The following is a 27,591-nucleotide window of genomic DNA, read 5'->3' as shown; positions in this document are numbered from 1 at the left end:
TGAAGATTTAGAGTCTTATCAAGATGACATGAAGTGGGAAGGATAAGCTTTATTAATATCCTACAGAATTACAGCCAGATACTCTTCCAGCATTGTGTAAACACACTGAATCCCTCCCCAGCTTCTGTAAAAAGGTTCAGATTCAGCTGGAGATGAAGACAAGTGACAGGAAATGGGGACATCTTATGCGTCTTCAGAAGAGAAAAGAAAGTAGTTCTAAATGGGTTGAGTGACATTTTAGGGAAACATTCTCTCTTAACATAACGTAAACACATGCTTGATTGCTCCTTAGGAGAGAGGCTGGTTTAGGGGAGTGGAGACAGATAGGTTGGGGATGCACATTGCTGTGGCTGACTGTTTTTGAAGCAGGCAGCTGCTTCCTGCACAAATAACTGTTTTGTAAGAAAACACAACTCAATCTTATTTTACTTTATCTTCAAGAAATTCTTTTGCTCTTTGTCTTGATCAGTAATTTTGTAGCTGTCTCTCTATTCTTCTTCCACTCTCCTTTCGCTCTCTCTTATGCATAAAAAACCCACATTGGGATGTGTTTGATTAGTGCATCTGCTCCTGAGTGTGAGAGGGTCTAAGGGGAAAGTCTGTGTTAAGCTGCTCCCAGCATTGACTCAGACTCTTCTCAGAGTCTGGCCAAAAGCAGGGCAATGGGAGGGGCTTGGTCTACAATCCCAAAGCCAGCTAATCACAGGTCCAACTGCTTTTTCACTGAGAGAATGATGGCTTGGTAAAGAGGGAATGCACACAGTCTGGGACCAGTAACCTGTAGGACTGACACGCCATTGCTAGCTGCTTACTATCTTCTCCTCCTGTCTGGGTGATATAAATAACTTTCAAAGGAGTGTGTTTATGCTTGAATGTGTCACAGATAGAACTGAAAGAGCCGGAGAAATATCTGTTCTTTCATTTTCAACTGTTACAAAAACCTTGAAACATGAAGATGATTGTTGGCTTACTGGTTTTAAGTGGATGTCTTGCCCAGGGGAAAGGGTACAAGAAGACCTCAGAAACAACCGGTAAGAGACAGTACCAGATCCAGAACGGTCCATGTAGCTACACCTTCCTACTGCCCGAGCAAGAAAACTGCCTGACCTCCAGTAGCACCTATTCCAATCTGGTCCAGAAGGATGACCCAGCAGAGTATGACGAGTCTGTTCACAGGCTAGAACAACTGGAGAGCATTATGGAGAACAATACACAGTGGCTTCTCAAGGTAAGCAAGTCTAGCTTTGATTACACGAAGCACCTTCCCTTCCAAGGTTGGGATACACTTGTCAGGAGCTGCGACATTCTGCTAATTCAAGTGAAACTAAGAAGGGATAAACTCAAAGCCATTACAAAGTGTATAGTCCACACAGCTGGTGGGTCGGTCTGATCATCCAACTGACCTAATCTTGTGATAGATTTAAAGATCTTTTTCTATAAGCCTAGTGTATAATTGTAGCCGTGTCTTGCATGGTTTGCACTACCCTTGGTTTTAGGGTCTGTGGTCTGACTGCCAGATGAAATGTGACATTGTTCTGTTTGGAGCGCACTCTTTCTCTCCAATAGTAAAACAGGGAATTGGGGGGACTGAAGAAGAGGAAGCCTTTAAGAGTCTATAAAACAAAGATGTGCCTCAGAGGCAGAACTTTGGAGGGTCAGTGAGTGTGTGAGAAGGGCAAAGGAGTGACAAAAACTGTACACAGGTGTCCAGATGAGAGATGTGTGCTTCTTTTTCAGCGCTGCTGAGGCGTTGCCTGTGTGAAAGGACTCAGAGTCCTCTGGCTCTCATTCCCTCTCTTTAGAGTTTTGATTAATGATGGAGGCTGTGGAGCTCTGACCAGACAAGAACAACTCACAGCCAGATCACACGACTCCCATCTCCTCAACATAAAACAAACGCTGAACCGTACCACTGGCTGGGTCAGTGGGTGTGAAGCTGAGATCCCTCAAGCTTTGGTCAGACCGGTTTCATGACACAAAACCATAAACACAGATGAATACTGAGCTTTGAAAATAAAATCTTCAAAAGATGGCTGTAATGACCATGGAATTGCACAGTAGCAGTGTAAGTGCTCTCGGTGGTGATGATGATCTCTTTGTAGTTTGTTGTCCGTCTGACGAAAGACGTTTGAGGAAGCCTGTTTATCTTAATTCTTTCACACGTAAAAGATTGAATTAACGGATGACAAACTGCAATTTATGATACTGAATGTAAGACATCTGCAATGATAGAATATACTTTGAAGGTGAAGATGGTGAATTGTTTTAGATATAATGATAATTTGAACATTGAAATGCTTGTGAAAAAACATTTTCTGTCTCAAACAACAGCTGTCTGAGGTGTTACTGGCGAGAGAGGAAAGGCTCTTTCTCTGAACTTGCCCAAGCAGTCCCCTTTAGTCGAGGACTGAGGAAATCATTGTATAACACCTGACAAAAAGGACACATAAGTACCTACTGGGGTACTTATGTACAACATTCTTCGTCAGTCAAAAAAATAAAGCAGAGGACTGGCCAAAGTACATTGTTTCCATGCCAGTAAAACAGTGTCAGTTTGCTGTCACGCTTCCCATTCGTGTGAGCGTGAGGCACAAACAAGCTTTCCTCGCGGACTGCTCAGAGGAAGGAGGAATGGAGTAAACAACTGATTAGATCACTCGCCATCAATGGAATGTCCCGCTCCAATGACACACTCCTCCACCTTCCACGTGCTGCTTAAAAACTCTGGCAGGATGGTGGCCAGGAAAGGAAGACAAACAAAATTAGCGTTAATGGCAACAGTGATTTGAGGCCTTCATTAGTATGGGGAGAGGCTAAACCTATTTAAGGTAACCTTGTTGGTAAACCTGCAAGTCCACTGAATTACTGTTTACACAAACAAAGATCCAAAAAGAGACTCGATTGACGCTGTTTCCTGTTCACATAAAGAGGATGCAACTTGTCACTCAACACAGCCATCCTGTTTACCGTGCTTGAGACCTGATTGCCACTCAGGAACTCAATGCAGGAAAGGATCTCATGATTGGACTTTAAATCTGGCAAGTGTGACAGGTAGATGGAAACACCACTGGCATTTAATGAGCCTGCATGAGAGTACAACACTATTATACCGCAGTACGGTGTATTAAGGTGGAATTTCCACCTTCTATAGCAGATTATCCATTAACAAAAAGACTTGCACAAAGTCAGTAATCTATGCAGCTTTCATTGCCTTATCCTTGTTCAAGCAGTACTTGTAAGTTATATGCAATTCTTTATTGATTTATCAGGGATATAAGAAAGTGAAGACTCCATGTTGATCATCATGACATGGTCTTTTTTTTGTAATACAGTACCAGGAGGAAGGAATACTTGGGGAAAAAATGGCCAGTCATCCATTTCTGACCCTTTTTGACAAACAGGAGAAGGAAGCCAAACTTCCTGCCCCAATTTTTTGAATCCTCAACTTGTAATGTAAACACCTTTCAAAATATGAGGCCAATCATAGGATAATTCAGCCCACTTGTACCTCCCCTGAGATTCCTGGGGGTCAGGCTCATGGGAAGAGGGCTTGCCATGACAATAACATTGCAATGCCGAAAAGGATTTTATGTCACGAGTGGTTAGGACAAGAAGGGTATGCACTTATAACAGTGAGACATATAGTTTTCAATTCCAACAAAAGACTACAGCACGATTTCCATTGTAGGTCTATTTAAGTCACATTATTATTTTATCTAAATATGAGAAGAAAAATTACAAACTGCAGGGAATAATTGAATACTGCAGTCACATTAACATCTTCTTGACTTTAATTGAGGAGCTTACCAAAGTATGTTTAAAAAACAAAGCCACTGCCATGTACAGAATATTAATACGAACACAGAGTTTCACTGAAAAACCTCTCTGTTTCTCTTGTGCTACAGTTGGAGAATTACATTCAAGAGAGTATGAGACAGGAGATGGTCCAGATCCAGCAGAACGTTGTTCACAACCACACAGCTGCCATGATCGAGATAGGATCCAACCTGCTGAGCCAAACTGCCGAGCAAACACGCAAACTTACCAACGTGGAGGCACAGGTGAGGACAGTTACTGTATACCACACACTGTTTGAATGTTTAGGTTTAATAATTTGTATAAAACCAAGTCAATGTAATGTAATGATACTGGCTCCGAAAAAAATACAATAAAAAGCATGTCTAGCACCGCTGTTTTGTCGGAAGGTCTGTGACCTTTTGTGAACGAACCACACAGCATTTCCTGTTATTAAAGCAACTGTATTCCCACAGAAAGGGTATATCAATTTGTCACAATCAGGCATCTGTCTGTTCAAAGCCATCAACACCAGCCCCACAAGTAGAAACATAGTTTGGATTCAGTTTCTCAAACAGGGAAATCAGAGGCAAGGTTGTTGACCCTACAGTTCAATATGTCTGTCTGTGAACAGACATTCCCTACATTATGGGGGCTGGCTATTCACTGTGTCCCTACCTCTACATACATCCCCTGCACCCCTCTCTCCAACAGATCTGAGCTTTATTAGAATTTGATTGTTCTGTTTTTTTCCTGTCACAAAACAGATTTTTCCAACCTGTCAATGTTTTTCTCCCTGTGCCTGGAAATGCTCCTTTCCCACATGGGATGATTAGTGGGGATACAAATTAGGTTAACACTTATAACAATGATTGAGTAAAGAGAAGCCTATGTTTAAACACTTGAGGTATACTTCACTGAAGTTAACATTGTGTGAGGACAAAACTTTAACAGGAATTGTTTGTGTATCAGATCACACAAAATAAAGAGACGTTTCAGAAGGCAGCAGATAATTAGAAATATTTTTAGTAAGAAAAGGCCAACATTCAATTTGATCATATCCTGACACTGAAAGTCTGAAATTACAGAAGTATCTGCTTCTGTGGGATAACAAGACCAAAACCCTCATGATCACATATTCTACTTTAAGTTCATGCCAAGTATTTGAATCAAGGATAGAGCATTGTGCTTACTTAATTTGATTATAAAGAAGCTCAGAGCATTTAAAAGCTCAACTTAAATCTTTGATACTAATAATCAAATTATTTCCCCTCTAGGTAATAAATCACACAACCCGACTAGAGCGACAACTTCTTGAAAACTCTTTGTCTACTAACAAGCTGGAAAAACAACAAATTGTCCAAACCAATGAAATAAGCAAGCTAAATGAGAAAAACTGGTAAGATATTAGAAGGCTTGTCCCAAAAACCCCACTTAAGGCTCTATCTGTACTCTTTCCTACAACATTTTTATTCTTGTGTGCTTGAAATAATGTTTTTCCCTTAGTATCTGAATAGTAGAAACACCTTTGTAGTTGCTTATCTACTGCGTGGTCTTTCTGCAGCTTTCTGGAGAAGCGCGTAGGCGAGATGGAGGAGCAGAGACAGGCGGAGCTAAAGACCCTGCGCGATGAAAAGGAGCAGCTCCAGATGCTGATCCAGAGACAGACATCCATCATCGCGGACCTTGAGCAGCAGCTCCTCCGCGCCTCCTCCAACAACTCCGCCCTGCAGCGGCAGCAACAGGAGCTGCTGGAGACGGTCAACAACCTCATAAACACCATTTCTGTCCCCACTGGTGGAGGTGGGTGAGCACAATACACTCACACCCATTGTAGGTTCTAATAGCGTTGATTGGGGATGAGCCAGGTCAGGGGGGAAGGATAGTTCCATATGTTTTTTGCGTTTGATAAGCAATTCTAAAGGTTTGGATTTTGTTTAGAATAGGCCTTTGGCCCTATAGTTTGTATTTACAATGTATTTATGTATTGGAGTCTTGGAAAAAAATATCAAAGATCCAGACTCGTTATGGCAGCAAGAAATAGGCACACTGACTGGCAGCTCTTTGGCACCAGTGACTACAGCCAAAAGGCCTTAACTCATCAATTCAGGCTAACAGACAGCAGTGCCAGGACATGGCCTTGGGGGGGGGGGGGGGGAAGGAATTATGTACAAATGTTTCCTATACTGTGGAGAGCTATGTAACTTTGGATAGGGGAGGGTATCATTATAAAAGTGCAAATCCATGTTTTCAATTAAAATAAAATCTGGCCACCTCTATCACAGTGAGCAAGCCCACAATGATGCAGGATACACCCTCGATGTACATGGACTGTGCTGCTATCTACAAATCAGGGAATACTGAAAGTGGAGTCTACTCATTGACCCTTCCCAACACCACACAGGAGATAAAGGTATAAATACATTCCTGTACTCTGCACATGTGTTAAATAGTCCTGCTTGAAAAATCTGAAAAAACAACCTTTTTTTGGTATCAAACACTAACACTGCTGACACACTGTCTGGAAGTTAAATGTAATTATTTGCTTTCATCCACGTACAGTAGGCCATTAAAATTATAAGTCCAATAACGGAGGTAGAGTTTCTTTTGGGTTGCTACCATTTAGTACACCAAAATGTTCCCAGCCTTTGGTTTTATGCATACCTGAGCTTGAAGAGGGATCTCCTTAGATACTTTTCAGAGAGTTAAGCTGGCGATCCAACCACTAACTTGACTTTCCTTTGAACTGAACCCAGGCTGCCTTATTGTCAAGTTCCCAGCCAAATTCTAGATCCTTTACATGTAAACAACAATCTCAGCTTAATATCGGCAACACCAATTAAAGCAAGCCCTTCCTGTTGTTCCAAGGCTTTCTGTGACATGGAGACAGAGGGGGGTGGATGGACGGTTCTACAAAGACGATTTGACGGTCGCGTTGACTTTCATCGTACGTGGAAAGAGTACAAAATGGTGAGATCTATGAGCTGGTCCCAGGGCAAAAAAAATGGCTTTGATATAATTAGCAACAAGATACTTGATTGTGGCAGAATAACAGACTGTGTTATACTGTTTGGAGGCAAATTCTGTTTCATGCCCCTCACAGGGTTTTGGAGAGCGTTCAGAGGAATACTGGCTCGGGAATGAGTTTGTTTCAAAACTGACAAATCACCAACAATACACCTTAAGAATACAGCTCAAAGACTGGGAGGAAAATTCAGCATTCTCACAATACGACCAGTTTTCTCTCGGAAGTGAGGCGCAAAACTACAGGTATATTGATCGATAAAATGTTTGTATAAACCACTGAAAGATAGATTAAAGTTTCTTGCAACGATGGTACTGTAGACACAATATCATAGTTTCAAAAGAAATGTATTCTTAGAAAGGTGCAAAATGTATGTTGAGCGGTTGATAGGACATTTGCAGTATTTACCACGTTGAACAGCCTTGTAGAGTTTATACTAGTGGTGGGCCGTTATTGGCGTTAACGCAGAGACTTATTGGGCGATAAAAAAAATATCGCCGTTAATCTATTCTAAAAGTTGGTTGGGAGCTGGGTCTATACTACGCAAGCTATGATGACTTTCACCTTGATATGTTAGCGCGGATGTATTCCTAGCTGAATTGCACTGTAGGGGGCGAGAACGAGTCTTCAAACCTGTGTGTTTGCCTTTTGTATGAAATTATCACATCAAACATGATGTGCTAACATGGACGCAGCTATGAAGCCGCCTGGTTTGCTTCAGGAAAAACGTATTTTTAACAAGTTTCCCAATGGAAACCTATACAAGACTAAGGTTGTTTGCACCTTGTGCTATGCGGAATTCGTTTACTGTAGGAGTTATTCCAGTCTCAATTACCACCTAAACACAAAGCATCCCTTAGCTAATGCGGAAGATGCCGGGCCAAGCACTGATGTAGCACAGGGGAAGAGTTGTCGTCAAACTATGATGTTTGAGTGCAACCGAGGCAAGCCCCTCAGCACAGCTCTATCAGACGAGCTAACTTATCTAATAAACAGTTAATAAACACAAGTACATCTTACTGAACATAATTTATTTTCATCACTAATTATCATAGTAGAACAGCTTTCTCAAGCAGTTTGTGATGCATTTTGGAAACAAGAGATGAGCTCCTGGTCTAATGCGCCACCTGGCTTGAAAAACCCATTCTCAAAGACTTACTTTTAGTCATTATTTGGGTAGCACACATATTCTGAATGCCGTCAGCAGAATTCAAATGAGCCATTTTAATCTAGATCAACGCCAATATTACAGTGAGATTAATCTAGATTTAAAAAAATTCTATGCCCACCACTAGTTTATACATTTCAAAACACATCATGGTGTTTACTTGAGCACCATAGGTATCAGAGAAAAGTTTACAGTTTTGTATTCTACATTTTGAATCAGGGAATAATTCACTTATTTGGCTGCCAGCTTCACCTCCTCCTGCATTTTTACAGAGTGAGAGAACCGTACAAACAGCAGCTCCATTACCTAAGCCTTGTCTTTTGACGAACAGCAATCATGGACTTCCTTCTCACATTGTATTTCTTCCCTCCTCATTGTACAGGATACACCTTAAAGGCTACGAAGGAACAGCAGGCAAAGTTAGCAGCCTTGGTCAGCCAGGAAGTGATTTCAGCACAAAGGATGCAGACAATGACAAATGCGTTTGTAAATGCTCACAACTGACCACGGGAGGTAAGCAACAGATCCATGTGGAGAAAAATAAACCACCTGTGCGTTTTCACAGCTGTCAGTCCTGTCCTTATCAAGACAATCAATTATTTGTCAAACATTACACTTAAAATTGCTTGGCTCAGCCTTGACCCCCCCCCCTCTCCCTCCTTAACCCTCCACCCATCTGAACAGTTTTGGCACTTCCCCCAGAAATCCACACAAAAGTTAAAAGGCGCCTTGCATTTTTGTGACAAGGTCAAGGCTCTTGAGCAAAATTAGCTGCGAGTTAATCACTGATCAGCTCATTTGGGAATTCAGTCTCAGCGATGGCTGACATTAATAGTCTGGGAACAGATTTTTTTAATGTTCCTCCCTTGCCCTACTCTTGGAGCTTAGAATAGTGGTCCTTCTTCTCTAGGCCTCTAAACGGACTGCTCCGAGAGTAGAGTTCAAGACTTGGACTCCTTCTGTTTGGGGGCTGGCAGGGCCAGCAAGAAGGTCACACTCTTCTCCACACAAGAGGCCTCTCTCTCACACAGAGGAGTCCCTCCATCTCAGGGACTTCCTGGGGGTAACCAGCTGCATAGTAACATAATTATGACTTAGAATGACAGGGCTGTGCATAAAGGGATAGCTCACAGTCCACACAACCAGGCCTTGCCCATTCAAATGAAGAACAATGTAGGCAGTTTCTCCTCTTATTGTGTTTATATAGGTAGGCAGGTACTGTTAGAAATATGAATCTTCATCAAGTATTGCACAGTCAGTCAGTGAAGAAGTTAAGAAAGTTTGTTGCTTGCGTCCGGCTGCAAGGAGACAAAAGGCCAAAATGCCATGGTGGTACAAAGTTGTCTGCTATGTTGAGCTAACTATTTAAATGAAATCGCTCTTCTCAGTCATTGGTTCATACACAGGAATGCAACTGTTACATGGCTCTTCTTTCATTGGCTGTCTCCTTTACATAGATGTTGCACATGTGTGTGTGTGCGTCATCAACCCTGGTTGAAACACAATAGCAGAATCTCCGGTCCTGGTGTCGTAAAAGCTCCTCCACATAGGTGATAAGCAAATGGTCATCAGACCTTACGTCTCCATCTAGCCCTTTCGAACAGTATCTCCTTTAAAACGAACAAACCCCCAACGTCTTCTAGTCTATCAGTATCAAATGCTTACCCTTCCCCCAGGGTAATAAGAAAAGCCTATAGTTTGTTTGGGGGGCTCTGCTGACATGGAATGTTGAACACAGTATCATTTTATAAAGAATAAAATTAACATTCCTGTAGACTTTAGGCAATAACGTCTGAATATGAACTTATTAAATATTTTTTTTTAGGTTGGTGGTTTGATGCCTGCGGACCATCCAATTTGAATGGAATATATTTCCAACAGGGCCAGAACTCCAATCGCTTCAATGGAATCAAATGGTACTACTGGAAAGGCTCAGGTTACTCACTGAAGTCCACTACTATGATGATACGACCTGTAGACTTCTGAGACTGTCTTCGAGAACCAGAGTTCTGTTCTAGAACTCTTCTCTACACGGACATAGCATGTATTCCCCAATGTAGACTACATTGAGAGAAAAGCACTGACATTGTCAATGGAAAAACAAAACAAGATGGATCAAAGCACTCCATGATAGCAACTTTTCGCACAAGTTCTCTATATGGAATGAAACCAATCAGTTGTTTTTGTCCTCCCAGTCAGTCCTCTGCTCAAACGTTTACTGAGTTTGTACCACATATATGGTCGAGGAGGAAAAGGACTGCACCACCAACCAAGACAAACAGGTCAAAAGTTGTCAAAGGACTTGACCAGTTGTGAACAGGGTCATTCCATCTGTTGAAAACTGGAACTGTGGTAGAGATAGATCCGTTTATCTCCTTCAAATGAAGATGGATAAACACATGAACAAATATGGAAAATATCTGTGTGCAGCACATTGTGAGGTTGACTAAGTCAATTTTGTAATAATGATATTTCATATCTCAGTTTCCTTCAGTTTAAGAAAACCAACTATGGTACAACAGGCAATATTTCAATATATATATAAATATATATATATATCATTGGTTCCACTGAAATCTACTCATCTTAGTTAACAAATTATGTATGTACTTATGTAATTTAATTTAAATGTATAAATGGTTCATCGACAGTGGTGAATATTTACACTAAGGGATGCAATTGCCAACATGTACATTATGATGATTCTACTGACTGACACTTGCTGTTCAAATACTAAGACATGCTTTGACATCTCTTGTAAAAAAACTGTCTTGAAATATGTTCATCTTTGTTTTGATTGAAATATCTTCATGGTCTTACCCCTCATATTCTTTTAAAGGAAATCTGTACAGTGGAAGAACATTTTACTTGGGAGTCATAAAAACAATGAATTACTACTGCTAATTTAAAGGTCCCATAGCATGCTGTTTTTGGATGCTTTTATATAGGCCTTAGTGGTCCCCTAATACTGTATCTGAAGTGTCTTTCCCGAAATTCAGCTAGGGTACAGAATTACAACTACTACGAGCAGTAGTATGAGCTTTCCATAGGACGTTCCATTTCTGTGTCTTTGGCTTTAAATGCTATGAGGAGGAGAGAGGCGGGGCAAGTTGTCTTGCTTCGGTCATTTGCAAGCCATGATGTCTCTCAAAGAAAAACCAATATCGCGCTTGCAGGGTCAAAGCTCATTTTCCCATTGGTGGGCCAAATTCTCTGTGCGGGCAAAGCAGAGAAAGGCAGGGTTTCCCGAGGCACTTTTCAGTTAAGGCGGTCGCCTAAGCAACAAACGCCTGCCGCCTTAACTACGTAGTAAAAAAAAAAAAAAAAAGCACAAACTAGCTTGAGCTTTTATTTTCTCAAAGGCATAGAAGAATACCCAGGGCTTGTTTTACACCTATCAACATTTCTAGCCACTGGGGGACCAAAGGCAGGCTAGGGGAACTCATGTTAATGTTAAATAACCTCCTAAAGTGAAATGTTCATGTCATGGGACCTTTAACAGCTTTACCAATACAAACCAAAAGATTTCCCTCACTGTCTGCTACTCAGTAATTCTGCTGTTTATTTAAAACATTAAATATGTCTGTCAAAGTTTTGCTGTGTCACCTCAATCTGAGAAAAGATGGTTCATTTAAATTCGAAAGGTTTTCTTAATTGGATTGTCAGTCATCATCAGACCGAGAAAAGAAGTAAGTCACCTCAGCACCATCCTCCATCCAGTCTTTCAGATAAACTATCAGCTCAGCACAGGCCTCCTCAGAGTGAAGAATGTGACAAGTGAAAATGCTGAACTACACCTTCAAATTAAACTGGCTGCATCATACAGGCCCTGTGGGACTGAGGTGTGGGTTATTTGGTTGACCACAACAAATGCCTGTGTGTGATTTCAGGAGGAAATGTGATGAAACATTCACACTCTCACACACACACCTCTTTCCCCTCAACCACGCAGGCCAGGACAAGGATTCATTAATTGAATATTACAGGAAGTCAACTTCCATATAGACACAGGGAAGTTGACCCAAGGGAACAAAACAACCAACATGAACATTAATGAATGGCAAAAAGAAATTGCAGGTTTCCTGCAGACTTCCCCTTACATTGACACTAATGCTCTAAACGACACAACTTTGCTTGAAATGGCTTTTAATAATTACTTTCAAAATGGTTAGTGAAATAAACGTAGTACTCAAAGGTTAGTACAAAATAAACTGACACTTACAGGTGCAGCAGGGAAATGGTGTGAGAGTTCATATGGTTCTTCTGGAATCCATTGTCTTTGTTCCAAACACCACAAAATCTGTTAGGGAACAACGCCATTAATATAACATAACCCATTTGTCATGTTTGCCAGAAGTGTGCAGTGTTTCCTCTAGGATTTTTTTTAGCAGTGGGGGCAAGCACTGCTACACAGTAGGGACAGACCTGTGCTAAAAAAGTGCTAACCCTAACCCTATATTTCAGAGCAGGTTCATGTAATGGTCTAATAGCTAGAGTAATATTGCACATATTTTTGTCCTATTTCCCCAAAAGAAATAAAGTTAGGCTACTTAATGACACCTGGCAGTCATAAAGTATGTTCTAAATGGCATAAATGCTGCCAATTAATAATTGACGTAACAACTTATTGTAAATGGTCAGTAGCCTAGCCTATCGATTAAGGGGCCACTCTGAAGCATGTACACTGTCTGCTTCATTTGATCTTGATAGGCTAAGCATTCTGTACCTAATAATAACAATATAACCACTATCTATTAATTAAAACTACTTCAGCATAATAATGCGCCTGAAATACAAACGTGAGCAAGGGCAGCAATTGCTATCGAATCGACATTTGCAATTTCGCTAGCAGAGGAAGAATAGCATACAAACATCGAAATCACCAGTTAACTTAATTTAAATTATCAAGAACTACAGACTAATACAATAAAAGGCTTAAATTAACTGACAACATAAGTTATACGACTTGGCTCTACAATTCTCAAGGACGCACACATGCAATCTCAACTGTGCTATGAAGCGTGCGTCCGTGCTATCCTCCGATTACGCTTTCTAACAATCACTGCTATAAAGGAATCCTGAAGTTAATTTCAATACCTTTTTAAGACTTTTTGAAGACCTTCTCAAAATATTTTAAGACCTCATCGCCACCTCAAGTTCTAATCTGCAAAAAACCTTAAACTTAATAAACAGTTGTAGTTTGCAAATAATCTAATCTATAATAATAATCTATAGAGCACAACCATACAACAGAACTCGGATAAGCTCGGAAGAAACAAAGCTCAAAATAATAAATTAAAGAATAAAAGGCAAGGTTTATAGAAATATTTGAATGTTTGAGTTCAGTGAGCGGTGATTCACCGCAGTATAGACCAATTATTTGTTTGTAAACATTCGGGATGCGCGCGCAATGTGGTTGCAGAAAACCGGGAAAGGATAGCATTTAAAATGGCAAAAGGACCACACGGATAATATAAATAGTTTGATTTAAAAAGACCGAAAAGGTTGAGGAGGACAGCCTTTAAGAGAGAAAACGATTACCTATTGATCTGTCTCATCAGAATTTTGATTTGGGTCATGAAAGTCTTGAAATTTGAGTGAGAATGTCGCCCGGTACAGACCGCATAGTCGAGTGGCAACCATGTCTTCATGTCTTGTCACAAAGTTCATCATTTTACAGTTTTACAGTCAATTATACATCTAAAAGGTCGAGCAGGGCAGCTTTCAAGAGATATGAGAATTCTGCTTTTAGCCAGCTGGTCCGATTATTTTTCTGATTTGTTTAAACTGGCAATCTGAGTGAGAATGGCTGTTTATCAATCCACGTTTTTTTTCGTTCTTGCGAACTCGTTTGACGTCATCTTTCATTGCCCAAGTACAGTTCCAATCCAAAGAACACAAGTCACCAAGTCACGCCAAAAATACCCGGAAATGTTCTTGATCCGCCCCTTTTATCGAGGATGCATCGGATGGTGACTTGACCAGCGAGAACGCTTCTGATTCCCCAGAAGTCATTGCAAAATGTCAAGCGAGGCGGACAAACCTCACAACTGTAATTTTTTACTTTTCATATTTCAGCTTAACAGTACGTGTAAATCAGCATCTGAATTAAAATGTGACGACAAATAGGCAGTGTAGTCCCTGAAAATGTTCTTATTTTATTGATGAAACGGCTAATTTGTAAATTTGCTCCGACTTTTCGATAACCTAGCTAGCATCTCAGTGCAGACACTAGTTAACATTAGGTAGGCCTACTGTAAGTTAGCAAGGGACAGAAAATGTAAAATTACAGGTAGAGGGACCATTTTTTAGCTTTGTTATCTAGTTTTTGTAGTTAGTCGGTGTTATCATAATGCTGCGAGTCCAGGAAAACCCTAACCATTGTCCTTGCAAGACCATTCTCGCAAGGACGCTTGCAAGAACGTTCTTCAAAAGAATGTACTTGCGTTCTCAGCGTTCTTCGGATTGATAAACAGCCACTGAGGCTAACGTCAAAACAACAAAATAAAACATTAGGCTCGTATCTACATTAGTCAGATATTAGTCAGTATCGGTGTCAAGTGACTTTTGTGCATAGACAAGTAAAACGTAAACGTTGTCCAAAGGCCAAGAGCCTCAAAAAGTTTATATCAAGCCCTGCAATCCAGTGGCCAGAGATATATGATGACCTGATCAACACTCCAAGTGTAATAGACCTGGGAGAAGTTTGTCTTTTGCAACCAACATGCGCAGTTGAGCCTGCTAGGGTGATAATTGGTCTATATAGAGACACCAGATAACGTCCGCGCACATCATTGATGTGCCAACCATAGCCACCCTGATGTTGGCAGACGATGGGGCAGAGGTCGCTGTCGTAGCCGTTTTGACATAAGTTCAGCTGTCGTGTTGGGTAGTGGTGTCACTGGTGGAGCACAGGAACTGGCAATGGACAGCTGCGGCTGCTCTCTGCGGCCAACGGCGGCCTTGACAGCGTTGATGCCCATCGAAGCTACGCTAATCTTCTTTTTAAAATATGTACAGTAAGCCTGTTTTCAGGGACAGGCTTCAGCCATTGTATAAACTCATCCATCTCCAACTTTTACATTTCCCCATTTCGGAGTCTGTCTCACGAAATGTGGAGGGCAACACATCACCTAACCATGCATTTCGCAAAATACACGACTCGCTGACCGAGCACGTCGTTGTTTATCATCAGTCATGGGGAGGAAAATAAATATATTCATGCAAACTCTTTGGACCAAGCGTGAACAAAATGTAATACCTCACAATCGGGATTAAGACTTTTTAATACCTTTTAAAGGCTTTAATTTTCCCTAAATGGATTTATCAACTTTTAATACTTTTTAAGACCCCGCGGACACCCTGTGATAGACGGCCTAACATTTTGTACAGCCCTAATTCTGATACCGTGGCAGCAGAAATGTAGCGCTGGCGCTGCCACAGAAAAATCAACATAGAGGAAATACTGGTGTAATTTGGACATGATCAAAAAATGACATTAATTTTATGTATTTAATTAAGTCCAAATGTTTATAATGTAATTTGATAAGAGATTTACTCTAAATCAGGTCTTCAACCCTGGTCCTCAAGGACCCCCCTGTCCTGCATGTTTTAGATGTTTCCCTGCTCCAACACACCTGATTCAAATGAATGTTTGTTACCAGGCTTCTGCTGAGCTAGATAACGACCCACTCATTTGAATCAGGTGTGTTGGAGCAGGGAAACATCTAAAACATGCAGGACAGGGGGTCCCTGAGGACAAGGGTTGAAGACCTCTGCTCTAAATAATGTATACAAGAAAAGGTTTACCTGACAGAAACGACAACAAGCCAGGTACAGCTAAAACAACAGACACTGTCCATGATGATGCTGTTTTCATGGATTTGTAAATTAGGTAAGGGCAATGCATAGTGATCAACTGTTCTGCAAATGTCCAGCCAGCAAATAAGACAATTTTGTCCAGATCCAATCATACCATGCCATGTACAATACTGTTTACACACCCATTTGAAAGACAGTATCCAGCAGCCCCTGGCAATTCCCAGGAGGACATTGAGAGTGCGTTTGTGGCCTCCTGATACCACGTGGGTGGTGCTCTCACACACACTGTCCACCACGCTGAACCCGCCTAGGTTTTTAACCACCTGGATCACAATGTGCTGCTTCCTGAGGATGAGGAGGAGCAGAAAGACAAAGGTTGGCATGTCATGTCCCACAATAAAGAAATGATTAATGCCAAAGCGTATTGATACAGTTTACATAGGTAGCTAAATGCACTTACTCAGTTGGCATGCTTGTCATGACCAGTGTTCTCATTGTCTGAAATACAAGTACACACATTTAGTACATTATAGATAAAAACATGTTTAGGATTAGGAGTTGAAAAGTCAAGTTCAATTTTTTTTTATTGGTTTATATCTCTGGGCAGGCTGAATTGTAAGCTCAAGCAATCACTGAATATGACCAAGGGAACAATCAACCTCAACTCTGCATTCCACCAACACAACAGCCAGATGTCTGCATATTTGTCAAAGAGATGCGGAAATGAAACCCCAAGGTCACAAAACACAAAAACGTGTTTGGGAACCATATAAAATTGACCTTCAGGATGGCGGTTCCTTGTGGTTGAGAACTAGCTCATCTCCACATAATCTGCCCCTTTTACAGCAACGAACACCTGAGCAACAGTTAGAACAACGAGAAACAGGGCCACAAGGCTATTTCCTGTCAGGAAATAGTCTTCTGTCCCCCAAACAGGAAGTTATGAGTGAAGGTCTTCTGAACACAGGGCTGCCAAAACACCCAAACAGCATCATCTACCCCCCCCTTCCCATCTCCATTCACTGCACACAGCCCAGTGCAGAGAGCTTTTGCTTAGGGTAGGGTAGCAGTCAGTGAAATCAATGCCAGGTGTAGGGTTCAGTAAACAGGACAGTTTAGTGTGTATCAGAAATGAGAAGATGGAAACTTTTTGTGGCAAAAGGTGAGAGGAAAAGGCAGAAGTGAACTTTACTGACAACAACATTACATATATGAGGACTGACTTCTACGTGAGTTTCCATCACATAGGTGTGACAACTGAATAAAAGAATGCAAAAAAGATACTGTCCCAAACTCAACGCTTTGCCTCTCTTTTTCATTTTAAACTAATAATATAGTTCAGAATGACATATATCTTGAGGCTAAAATATCTTATCCATATTTTCATGTCAATACAAAAAAAGGATTCATTTCTATGAATTGCTGACAATTGCCGTCATCAAACAGCCCTTTACCAGACTAGCTTTCCGTAAACTTGTCATGGTAGGGGCCATCAGTCATTACATGGGATTGTCCTTCACTTAATGGATTCTTAAATAAGTTCCTTTCAGATGGATTTCAACCAACACTATCCCAACATTGATTTGGGTGTGATTAAAAAGGCCATTGTTGTTTGCGTATACCAAAGAAAGGGTTCATCAAAAGGTGGGGGAAAAAACATGTTTTCAGTAGCAAGTTACACAGCTGCTATTGACCCAAAAAGAGGTTTCCCACTGCCAACCGTTTGAATGCTTTTCAGACTTTTGTTTTGTGTAGGGTACAGCTGAAAAGCACAATCAAGTCTGTTCATTTTTAACTCCTTTACTTAAGAGGCACATCACACTAGGAATTTCAACAACTATTTTGAAGGATCATTTAAGGCACTTGCTTGCTTTGCAAGACAAAGAATTGGTGTGAACTGTAGCACGTCCTCTATTTCAATACCCCTTCCACAAATGAAGGAAATTCTTTGAGTATGACGAAGAGCCTCTTGATGGTCAGTCTATGCTTCCTACAATGACTCAGATCCTTTTTATACAGTGAAAAAAAGAGAGAGAAATGCTTGGTTTCTGCTTAATTGGGGGTAAGAAAAGGTGTGTAATGACAAATAATCACTTAACAAAATTCAGATTATGGGTTGTTACAATTGAATATTGACTTCATTTGCAAAAACTGTCAATAGACAAAGACGGGGCCTTCTGAATAGTCTGAAGGTAATGGATACAATTAAATTAATCTAAACAGTTGAAGGCTGTAATACCTGCAATTCATCTACCAAGTCGTCTTCAACCCTGGTCCCCAGGGCCACTGTCCTGCTCGTTTTAGATGTTTTCCTGCTCCAACACACCCGATTCAAATAAATAAGTTGTTAGCAAGCTCTGCAGAAGACCGATAATGACCATTCAATTGAATCAGGTGTGTTTGGAGCAGGAGAGAACATGTAAGGCCCACTAATATGTTTTCATTTGAAAACACAATTATCTGGCATTTTTTATATATTTTTTATATACTAGGTTACAATAAACCAAAATGAACAAGATTCCTGAGAAAGATGAAAGGGTTTTCATCACAAACTCTTAAAAGCTGGAACAGTGGTCTCAACCTGTAAGGGTTGAGCCCACCAAGACAACAGAGAGCCAGATGCATGTCACAGGCCTGCAAAGCTGCATGCTTCCAACATGGAGGTAAGAGACTGAAAACCTTGGAGACTACCGAGACCCTGTGGTAGGCAGCTGAGTCTACCTCAACCTGACTAAGAGCAGTTTCTGAGCACCTGGATTATTTGGAACTTGAACAATACACATGTTCAGTCTGTTTAATACCAAGTGTTCTTAGAACCAAAGTTGACCAGCTTCTCTTTTCAGATTCCTCCACAACCAACGCACGGAATTCATAATTATAAAACTGAATGGGCAAACTGTCGGCATCACAACCTTAAATGAGGTAGCTAAAACCCAATACATTATGTACACACTATAATTCAGTGAGGCCATGTTTAAATGAGTTACCTTAGTTTTTGTGTCCATTCTCTTGGCCTTCTCATTAACTTGTCTTTTCTGCTCACATATTCTCTCTGACATGGAAGCAGTACCAGCCGCATCACACTCAGTTCCTCTGCCAACAGCTGAAAACATAAAAAAAAACATCAACCATCCACTCCTGCAGCAGGTGCAGCTTTCTTCATTAACACTTGTGCGGAAAATAAGACAATGAAATGGTCTACAAGGAATAGAATACATTATATTTATTAAGTGTTCGATATGCCAATACACTACAATAAAAATATAAATTCTACTTTGAAATGTGTTCTTAGAACAAAATATATATTTTTTTTTTTACTCAAAATGTCTGTTTCTACTCTTTCCCTGCTACTCCAGGCACCCCCCAGGGACTCTCATAAAAGTTTTATGGAAGTAGGTTCACATATTGGGACATAAGTAGAATCAAATCCTCATTCATGTGGTTTGTGAAACAATGAGATCAACAGTGGCAGTCACATGGCATACAATTAAGACTTAAAAGCAAATTTAAAGTAACATGCTGATTACCTCAATTCACTTTAAATATGCCATAAATTTACATGGTAGATAGAGATTAAACAAATGCTGAGTCGCATTCCTTATGTAGGACTGAATTAAGGTGTATCCAATTCACTGGCCATGTACTCCCATACATTGCATCTTCATTCATAATGCTGATATGAGGGGAGGGAATCCTATATCTTCAAAATGTCTGGCCCACACCCTCTGAGGGTTAGTCACATAGTTGAGTGTTTATGGTTGGTTGTTAAATAAACTAGTCACTGGGAGTTTTGTGTAATATACAAGCTTCCATGTGCTTGTAGGCTTACTGTCCATCACTTAAACTGACTTTACAATTTGCTACAATGAAGTCGTATTTCGTATTTATTTATTTCATTCTTATGATTGTTTTTTTTTGTACTATTTTTATAAATGTACTGTATCATCTAGCATTTAAAGTTACTGGCTATCCTTGTACATATCTTTCACACCCTGAATACACTGACTTAGGTCAGATCGAGATTGCCATACATTTTTTATAAACATATGCATGTCACTGTAGTCCCTGGGGGCATCAACAAATGTATTCCCTGCTATCATATCAAACAGTACTCCAGTCTAACCCAATAGTGGCGGGTCTTACACCTATTTCAAGATAAAAACCCAGATTTAAAGAATGGGCTTTTATTAATTAGAAGAATTAGATTTAGTACCAATTGTGATTAAAACAAATCTTGACAACAGGCTTTGTTTTCACATACTTTCCAGATGGTCTGGACTTCTGTGTTCTTCCAAGTCTTCTCCAGCCATAGTTACACAGGTTTTTGAAGTAGCAGGACACAATGAAGGCTTGGTCGTAACAGATCCAGTAGATGATTCAGTAATCTGAGCGAATGATAATGAGCTCTGTCTAATTTGTTTTTTAGCCAATGTTGTTATATTATTATGGTCTGTAGAGGTTAGAATCCACTTTGCAGCTTTGCTAAGAGGCATTTGTTGATCTAAGACACTGCTGACATTAGCAGGCTGACAGAAGTGTTTGTTTGTATCCAGCTTCTCATCTTGTTTCCTCCTTTTCACCTGGGTCAACGTTGACCCGGCAGATACAGTCCTACGTTTCTTCCTCTTCCCAGGGCTCGACTCAAGGTTAAAGGGGATCTGGACCATGGTCCCTAAGGACAAGCAGCGTGAAAGGGGTTCTTTGCGTTGCCTCAGGGGGTGGTTAGCTGGAGAGAAGAAATCATCAAAAACATCCTGCTCCTCCTCGGTAGAGGTGTGAACAGTACTTGGAGAGTCAACAAGATCTGCAGAGGATTGTGCTATGGCAGAAACAGAAGGTCGGGTACGCTTGGATCTTTGTTCACCCCCTTTTAGTAACGGACGGAAAATGTCCCCAGACATGTTTAGAGGCAATCCACTCTCCAGTGTGAATGTGGATGTTGCTGAGAAACTAGGAATACTTTCACTATCAAGTTCTTTGTTTGCATTGGACTTTGTTCTTTTACTGTTTGAAAAAGTACTTATCAGTTCTTTAGATGCGCTAGATGAACATCCATGTTTTCCGTTTCCCGGGCTGTCAGATTCTAACACTGATTGTCCATTATGCCTCCCCTTTGGACTGCAATTCACAGGGGAACCAAAAATCATGTCTACCTTGACGGGAACAATTTTGACTGACGTTTTCCTTGGCTTTCTACTCTCTTTACACTCTTTAACTTCATCTGACAAACCAGGAAGAGAATAAATGGACGATTTCTGTTTTGGTGAGACGTCACTGCAAGGTGACTGCCAGCATTTCTGTTGTGTCTTTTGTTTCTTGCCAGATCTCACCAGAGCACCAGAAGATGAGCTGAAGTCATCATATGATTCATTATCTGCAAGCAGTGACAATAACACTGTTAGGAGAATACAGTAAATGTAAGTAGTATAAGTAATTCTGTTTTGATTTGACCAGTAATTCCGTACCAAGCACCTGAAGGAAAGTACATGTGGGTGTACTACCAAGAGAAGGTTTCCAGTCAGAGGATAATTCTGACTCTACCAACTGTGAAGCTGAAATAAATAATGAAATCAAATGACAATAAGGCCAGTAACACAGTTCTTCAAGCTTTAGAATAGCTGTTCATGCACTGATAGTGGTGTAGTGAAATGTGTTAATATTAATCTGTTTCAATATGTAAAATATCTAATCCTGTAGAACATATAATTAAATAAATAATATAATTCTTCAACTTATTGTGTCATGTTCAGCTATTGTATTGGTTTATAGTCATAGATCAATCCGGATATACCGTACATCATGCAGTTGTTATAAAACAAACCTGTGGGTGAAAGTTTTTCTCTCTTCTCTTTCATCACTTTCAGACGCTGTGCCATTGAGTCCGACCTTTTTAAAGTGGGGCTGTAAACTATCCCATTATCTTCATCAATGATGAAAGGAGACACGTCTGTAACTAAGGACAAAGACCATCTGAATTGAGGTAACACAAATGCATGTCAATATTTATGTGAAGGAGTCACCTAAAGTAAAAAAAAAGGTTTCTTACTGAGAGGCTTGGCAGGCACCAGGTCTTTCATCATCTTGTCTAGCTTTTTCTTCATGCGTTTGTCACCATCAGGGGTCTTCTCGGGTGTCTCTCTAGGCTGCATGCAACGATGCTGCATAAAATAAAATAAAAGAAATAGTCGGCTGAACAATTTTGGCTTTAGAATCAACATATTACCGTAATTTTCGGAGTATAAGCCGCACCTTTTCTCTAAGATGTTCCATTATCGTCCACCTAGCTCTCAACGCTTGTTAGAAATGTTACCAAAATGTCGTTATAATACCAATTAAAAACGTTATGTCACAGCATTGTACTTTAACATATAGATACACACCTATATTATAACATTTCGGTTTTGAAATCCAATCAGGATATGCCTAGAAATGTTACTTTCCTGATTTTAGCAGTTAGCCAGGGGTTCCCATTATCGTCCACCCAACCATTTTCAATGGAGAAATGTCAGTTTGACGCTGCAGAAGGCAGATGCTACACATACGGTTTGAGAGCACATTTAGATACTCAAATCTCAAAGTAAGAAGCTGTAATTTGGTGTGCAGCAATATAAAATGTGTACTTATCGATAAGTTACTTTCTTTCGTTGCTGCAGCATATCTTCTTTAAGAAATTAACGGAAGAAACGGTTGTGGACGATAATGGGGCCCAGAATGTTGGAGATTTAGAGTGGACAATAATGGGGCCCCTTACACGGTGTGTGCTGGGAGCGCACCGTTTAAGTTTGAAAGTTTAAAAGTTTGTGTGTCTGAAACGCTATGTGATACGTACAGTTTACACAGTACAGTATGTGTTCTGTAACTACTATTGCACTAAATGGTAACACTTGAATACGTTATGCAAATATGCAACTTGTTTGTTGAAATGTTAATAAATGGGAGCTTCCTCAAGCAGCCATCTCTTTCCCGACAATCCCTTCTGTGCACAAACTCTTACATATGGTAATTAAACATTAAAACACCTGCGGCTTATAGTCCAGTGCGGCTTATATATGTACACATCATTCAATTTAGCTGCTGCGGCTTATATTCAGGTGCGCCTTATACAGGGTATATGCAGGAATCCTGAAGTTAATTTCAATACCTTTTTAAGACTTTTTGAAGACCTTCTCAAAATATTTTAAGACCTCATCGCCACTTCAAGTTCTAATCTGCAAAAAACCTTAAACTTGATAAACAGTTGTAGTTTGCAAATAAATCTATAGAGCACAACCATACAACAGAACTCAGATAAGGTCGGAAGAAACAAAGCTCAAAATAATAAATTAAAGAACAAAAGGCAAGGTTTATAGAAATATTTAAATGTTTGAGTTCAGTGAGCTGTGATTCACCGCAGTATTAAGACACCAGGTAACCTCTGCGCGCATCGTTGATGTGCCACCCTTAGTCACCCTGATGTCGGCAGACGATGGGGCAGAGGTCGCTGTCGTAGCTGTTTTGACAAGTTCAGCTGTTTTGTTGGGTGGTGGTGTCGCTGGTGGAGCACAGAAACTGGCAATGGACAGCTGCGGCTGCTATCTGCGGCCAATGGCGGCCTTGACAGCGTTGATGCCCATTGAAGCTATGCTTATCTTCTTTTTACAATATGTACAGTAAGCCTGTTTTCAGGGACAGGCTTCAGCCATTGTATAAACTAATCCTTCTCCAACTTTTACATTTCCCCACTTCGGAGTTTGTTTCGCAACATGTGGAGGGCGACACATCACCAAACCGTGCATTTTGCAAAATACATGACTCGCTGACCGAGCACGTCGTTGTTTATAATCGTCATGAGGAAAATAAATATATTCATGCATTCTTTTTGGAGTCAAACTCTTTGGACAAAGCGTGAACAAAATGTAATACCTTGTAAAATCGGGATTAAGACTTTTTAATACCTTTTGAGGGCCTTAATTTTCCCTAAATGGATTTATCAACTTTTAATACTTTTTAAGACCCCGCGGATACCCTGTTATAATCCGAAAATTATGGTAATTTTCAGATAACGTGTATTTTCACGTGAAAATGTGTATTTTTGGGCAACACAATCCCTGATCAATAATATCAACTAAATCTAAACACTTAACGTTGCAATAGTCTTAAATACTTACGGTTCTTTTCTTGAAGGCAGGATTGACTTCCTCATTTAATGCAGGGCACAACTCTTCATCCACCTGTTCACCTTCATCTTTACACCTTACACAATTGATTCCAGATACGCAAATCAGTGAACCACAAACTGTTAGACTATCGGTGCCATCTTGTGGCAGATACAGTAATTGTAAGCAATTAAACTGAGCAGAAACCCACTTCTGCTGATGTAGAAATGATTGACAGAAAAGTTAAATTCATAATCCAGCCACCCTTAATTTGGCTAGCGTAGAAGTGTCTACTTATAAATGGTAAATTGTAAGTGTAATGATTTGTAGATCATTCTTTTGGGATAATAGCCTTACCTTTCCACCCAGAGCACAGACACCAACCTTACACCAGTTTTCTTGGCTCTGTTCCATGTGGCTTGATGGCCATTTTTAAAGACTACGTGCGTAACTTGTTTGTTGAATCTTTTTGTGACCTGTTATCACACAAGGAGAGTGATTTTGTGTGAGTAAGCATGTATATGAAGGAAGTAAAACGGTAGAGGGAGTGTGTGAGTGAGTATGTGTACATGTGTGTGTGTGTATGCACGCATGTGTGTGCATGCTCTAGTCTCACTTCTGCTCCCATTTCCTGCAACAGCTCGATAAAAGGTTTAGAGTAGTTCTCCGTTTTACTGGATGACCACACATCAACATAGGCGACAACATCTGTAGGCAAAAGTAAATCTCTGGTTAACCCAAGTCTGTAATTTCCATCTATTAAAACCATATTTATCTTTAATATGTATATTTAATATGTATATTTCTGTTGGTGGCTGAACCTTGGACTGAGATCTAGATATATAATTTTGTACACAAACATGACTGCCAGAAGCTCACCCACTCGTCTACAACCCTTACAATACTGCAAACAGAATCAAACTCATTGTTAGACAGCTAGCCAGCAATTACCTTTCAATATAGCAGTAGGGATACAGTCAACGTTAGTGGTCATGATTAGCCACTTGTTGTTTCTCTGGACGTCACCTACACTCCAAACATAAAAAAGTATTAAACCCATTAGTAAGCTTGTCCGAAGAAAATGTTCAGCATGTGACACACTGGTTATCAACACACGCTAACTCAACAAGTTTTGCTTTTCTAATCAACTACTACTACTACTAGTTCCCTAGAACTATCCTGTTATGACAGAATGTAAACGTCAGTTTTTGAGTACTGTATAACCATTTGACTGGTTGCTTTCTTGCCTTTACTAGACATATCTAGTATAAATTATTGTAGTAGTAACTACTACAATAATTTATAGCACTAGGCTAATCATGTAATAACAAAATATATTATTTTACAAAATATCTATTTCAATTCGAACGAAATATCTTGCTCTCGTTATTTCTTTAAGAACTATTCGAGGATGAATAAAGTTATAACTAATCTGATCTATGACTGCTTACTTGTCAATTGTATTTTTAAAAGTTACTGTCCATCTGTGGCGTACCCGATATATGTAGTCTAGTTGTAGTAGCAGATTAGCATAAACATTGCAAATGGATAGCTAGCAAACAACTAGATTGATCGATTTGTTTGGGCTCTAATGGTGATGCTAGGTAGCTGGGCTATGGTTTACTTAATTCATCAACAAAGTTAGTCTAAACTTCCGACTGACGCTTTAAACTTCCAAGCTATCTAGGCTGATAGCAGCAGAGTATTAACATAAATCTGAAGTCAAGATACATTATTACTATATACGACTGTAGTTAATATATGCTAATTGTAGAACTTCTACAGGCTCTAATTTACGAACCATCAAGGACCTTGCATACATCTTTACACAATTTCACGGAATCCACTGACCGCTCAACGTCCACAAAGTCACAATTTTATATGACTGCGTTTAGCCAGCAAAAGGGCTGCACCGCCGTGTACCCCGAGTAACTTAGTTAACGCTAACTTGTTTTTTAAATAATCACTTGCCGGCTAGCTTAATGGGCTAGTCGAAGTGAGCCTATGTGGTTAGCACAGGCTCAAGCAATATAGTAGTTATTAGGCTAAATAATTAAGGGAAATAACAAGGGTACTTCGTCGCTCGAAATCACAAAACTATTATCTGAACTATAGATGCTAAGAAGTAAATTGTAGCGAACATAGTTTATGAGATAGACTACCTTACACTGACAAAATCTTTACATTGCCAGCTAGCTAACATCTACAACTTGTTGCGCGCTTGCGTTTCATGTATCGCCCATTGCATTCTGGGATTCATAATTTTTTCAATCTCACGAGTCCATTCTTACTCAAATCACATCAGTTTTTGGTTTATAGTTTACTACCCTTAGTCACTGATACAGCCATGTGTACAATTCTGGGTTTAACAGTGAGAGCTATTAACTTTTTGTGAATTGTCTTAAATGATCACCACAAGAAACAAACAAGCCCATGGCCCACACTAACCTACTAAACCCAACAGTGACCTCATAGCAGATTTGCATTACCCCACATGGCCGACAAGTGGAGACACACTGAAATACGATTACACATCATTACTGGGAATTTCACTCAAAAAAATGGCAAGAGCCTGTTTAAGGAAACCCTATATTAGACATTCTCAGTGAAGTTCTCTGCACCTAATCCAATGTTGTCTAATTTTTTCAAACGGAACAACAGTTTCTGACAGATAATTAAACTGAATATTATGCATTGTATGTAGAACTTTGTAGAACCACAAGTATATCTTCCTGAACATTAAATAGCATCCATTGTTCTTGTTCTGATCACTCCATTGTCACTTGTTAACTTAAGTTCATGAAATCTTCAACCTGACCTATAGTATAACATGGATTCAAATTGTTTATGTATGTAGAAACGCAGGGAGTCAGGTGGCTGAGTGGTTAGGGAATTGGGCTAGTAATCAAAATGTTGCTGGTTCGATTTCCGCTGTGCCAAATGACGTTGTGTCCATGGGTAAGGCACTTCACCCTACTTGCCTCAGGGGGGGAATGTCCCTGTACTTACGATAAGTTGCTCTGGATAAGAGTGTCTGCTAAATGACTAAATGTAAGTTAATATTTTATGTGCTGACACATAATTAACAGTTATTCTTTTACATTTAAATAATAAATCCAGGAATAGCCTTTTATACATTTCCAGTGGCATTTAGAGATGGTGACCTTTTAATATTCAGGAAGATTATCATGGGGGAGTTACCAGCAGCATACTGTCACACAGTCATCAAAATTGGTGTCTCGAACCAAAGCCTGAGGAGAGGCATGAGGTACACACACACACACGCATGCATGCAAGTGCACATACACACAAACATGCCGGTAGAGTAACACAGACACACTCACACATGTACACACACAGAAAAACACCTATTTTTAGCTCCCTTAATGCTGCATCCCTGGGGATTCAGGGCTCGCTGCAGTTTTCACTTCTCCACTAGTCTCCTGTTATGAGGGGCAGGGTTGAGGAGACCATATCTTCACTTAGGATTGACTGTTCCTCACAGAACACACTTCACCACAGTGCATGCACCCAACCCAAAACAAGAATATTAATTGATGTGGTCTGTAGAGGTGTTTACTATAGTGTAGATGGACATTTTGTTCTGCATGTGGTGTCCAAGATAAGGTTCCTTCTGGGAAAAAAAT

General features: G+C 40.1%; 2 protein-coding genes across 10 annotated transcripts in view; one reads left to right on the top strand and one right to left on the bottom strand.

Annotated features, from left to right (window-relative positions):
• Window positions 1–27,591, bottom strand: part of mcph1 (microcephalin 1) — a 77,422-nt gene that overhangs the window by 7,100 nt on the left and 42,731 nt on the right. Inside the window, exons 1-13 of one of the 9 annotated variants that reach the window (XM_084708797.1) lie at window positions 25,746–26,246; window positions 24,896–24,970; window positions 24,561–24,652; window positions 24,302–24,420; window positions 23,957–24,041; window positions 21,856–21,967; window positions 21,631–21,762; window positions 21,275–21,361; window positions 20,071–21,183; window positions 18,797–18,912; window positions 16,270–16,307; window positions 15,992–16,154; window positions 12,211–12,288 (exon numbers count right to left, since the gene is read on the bottom strand). In XM_084708797.1, the coding sequence (XP_084564923.1) occupies window positions 12,211–12,288; window positions 15,992–16,154; window positions 16,270–16,307; window positions 18,797–18,912; window positions 20,071–21,183; window positions 21,275–21,361; window positions 21,631–21,762; window positions 21,856–21,967; window positions 23,957–24,041; window positions 24,302–24,420; window positions 24,561–24,652; window positions 24,896–24,938 (2,178 nt within the window). In that variant the 5' untranslated portion in view covers window positions 24,939–24,970; window positions 25,746–26,246. The other 8 variants (XM_084708799.1, XM_084708798.1, XM_084708801.1 and 5 more) reach the window with 8 other exon arrangements.
• Window positions 576–11,818, top strand: angpt2a (angiopoietin 2a). The gene is made up of 9 exons (XM_084708804.1): window positions 576–1,228; window positions 3,906–4,061; window positions 5,073–5,194; window positions 5,360–5,598; window positions 6,081–6,208; window positions 6,664–6,765; window positions 6,899–7,065; window positions 8,371–8,501; window positions 9,814–11,818. Exons 1-9 carry the CDS (start codon window positions 950–952, stop codon window positions 9,972–9,974), a joined length of 1,485 nt encoding a protein of 494 aa, XP_084564930.1. The 5' UTR covers window positions 576–949; the 3' UTR covers window positions 9,975–11,818.

The sequence above is a fragment of the Hypomesus nipponensis genome, chromosome 11 (assembly GCF_054491055.1).
Source record: "Hypomesus nipponensis isolate SF chromosome 11, ASM5449105v1, whole genome shotgun sequence".
NCBI lineage: Eukaryota > Metazoa > Chordata > Actinopteri > Osmeriformes > Osmeridae > Hypomesus > Hypomesus nipponensis.
The sequence above is the reverse complement of the archived record's forward strand: the minus strand, read 5'-3'. Positions and strand labels throughout refer to the sequence as shown.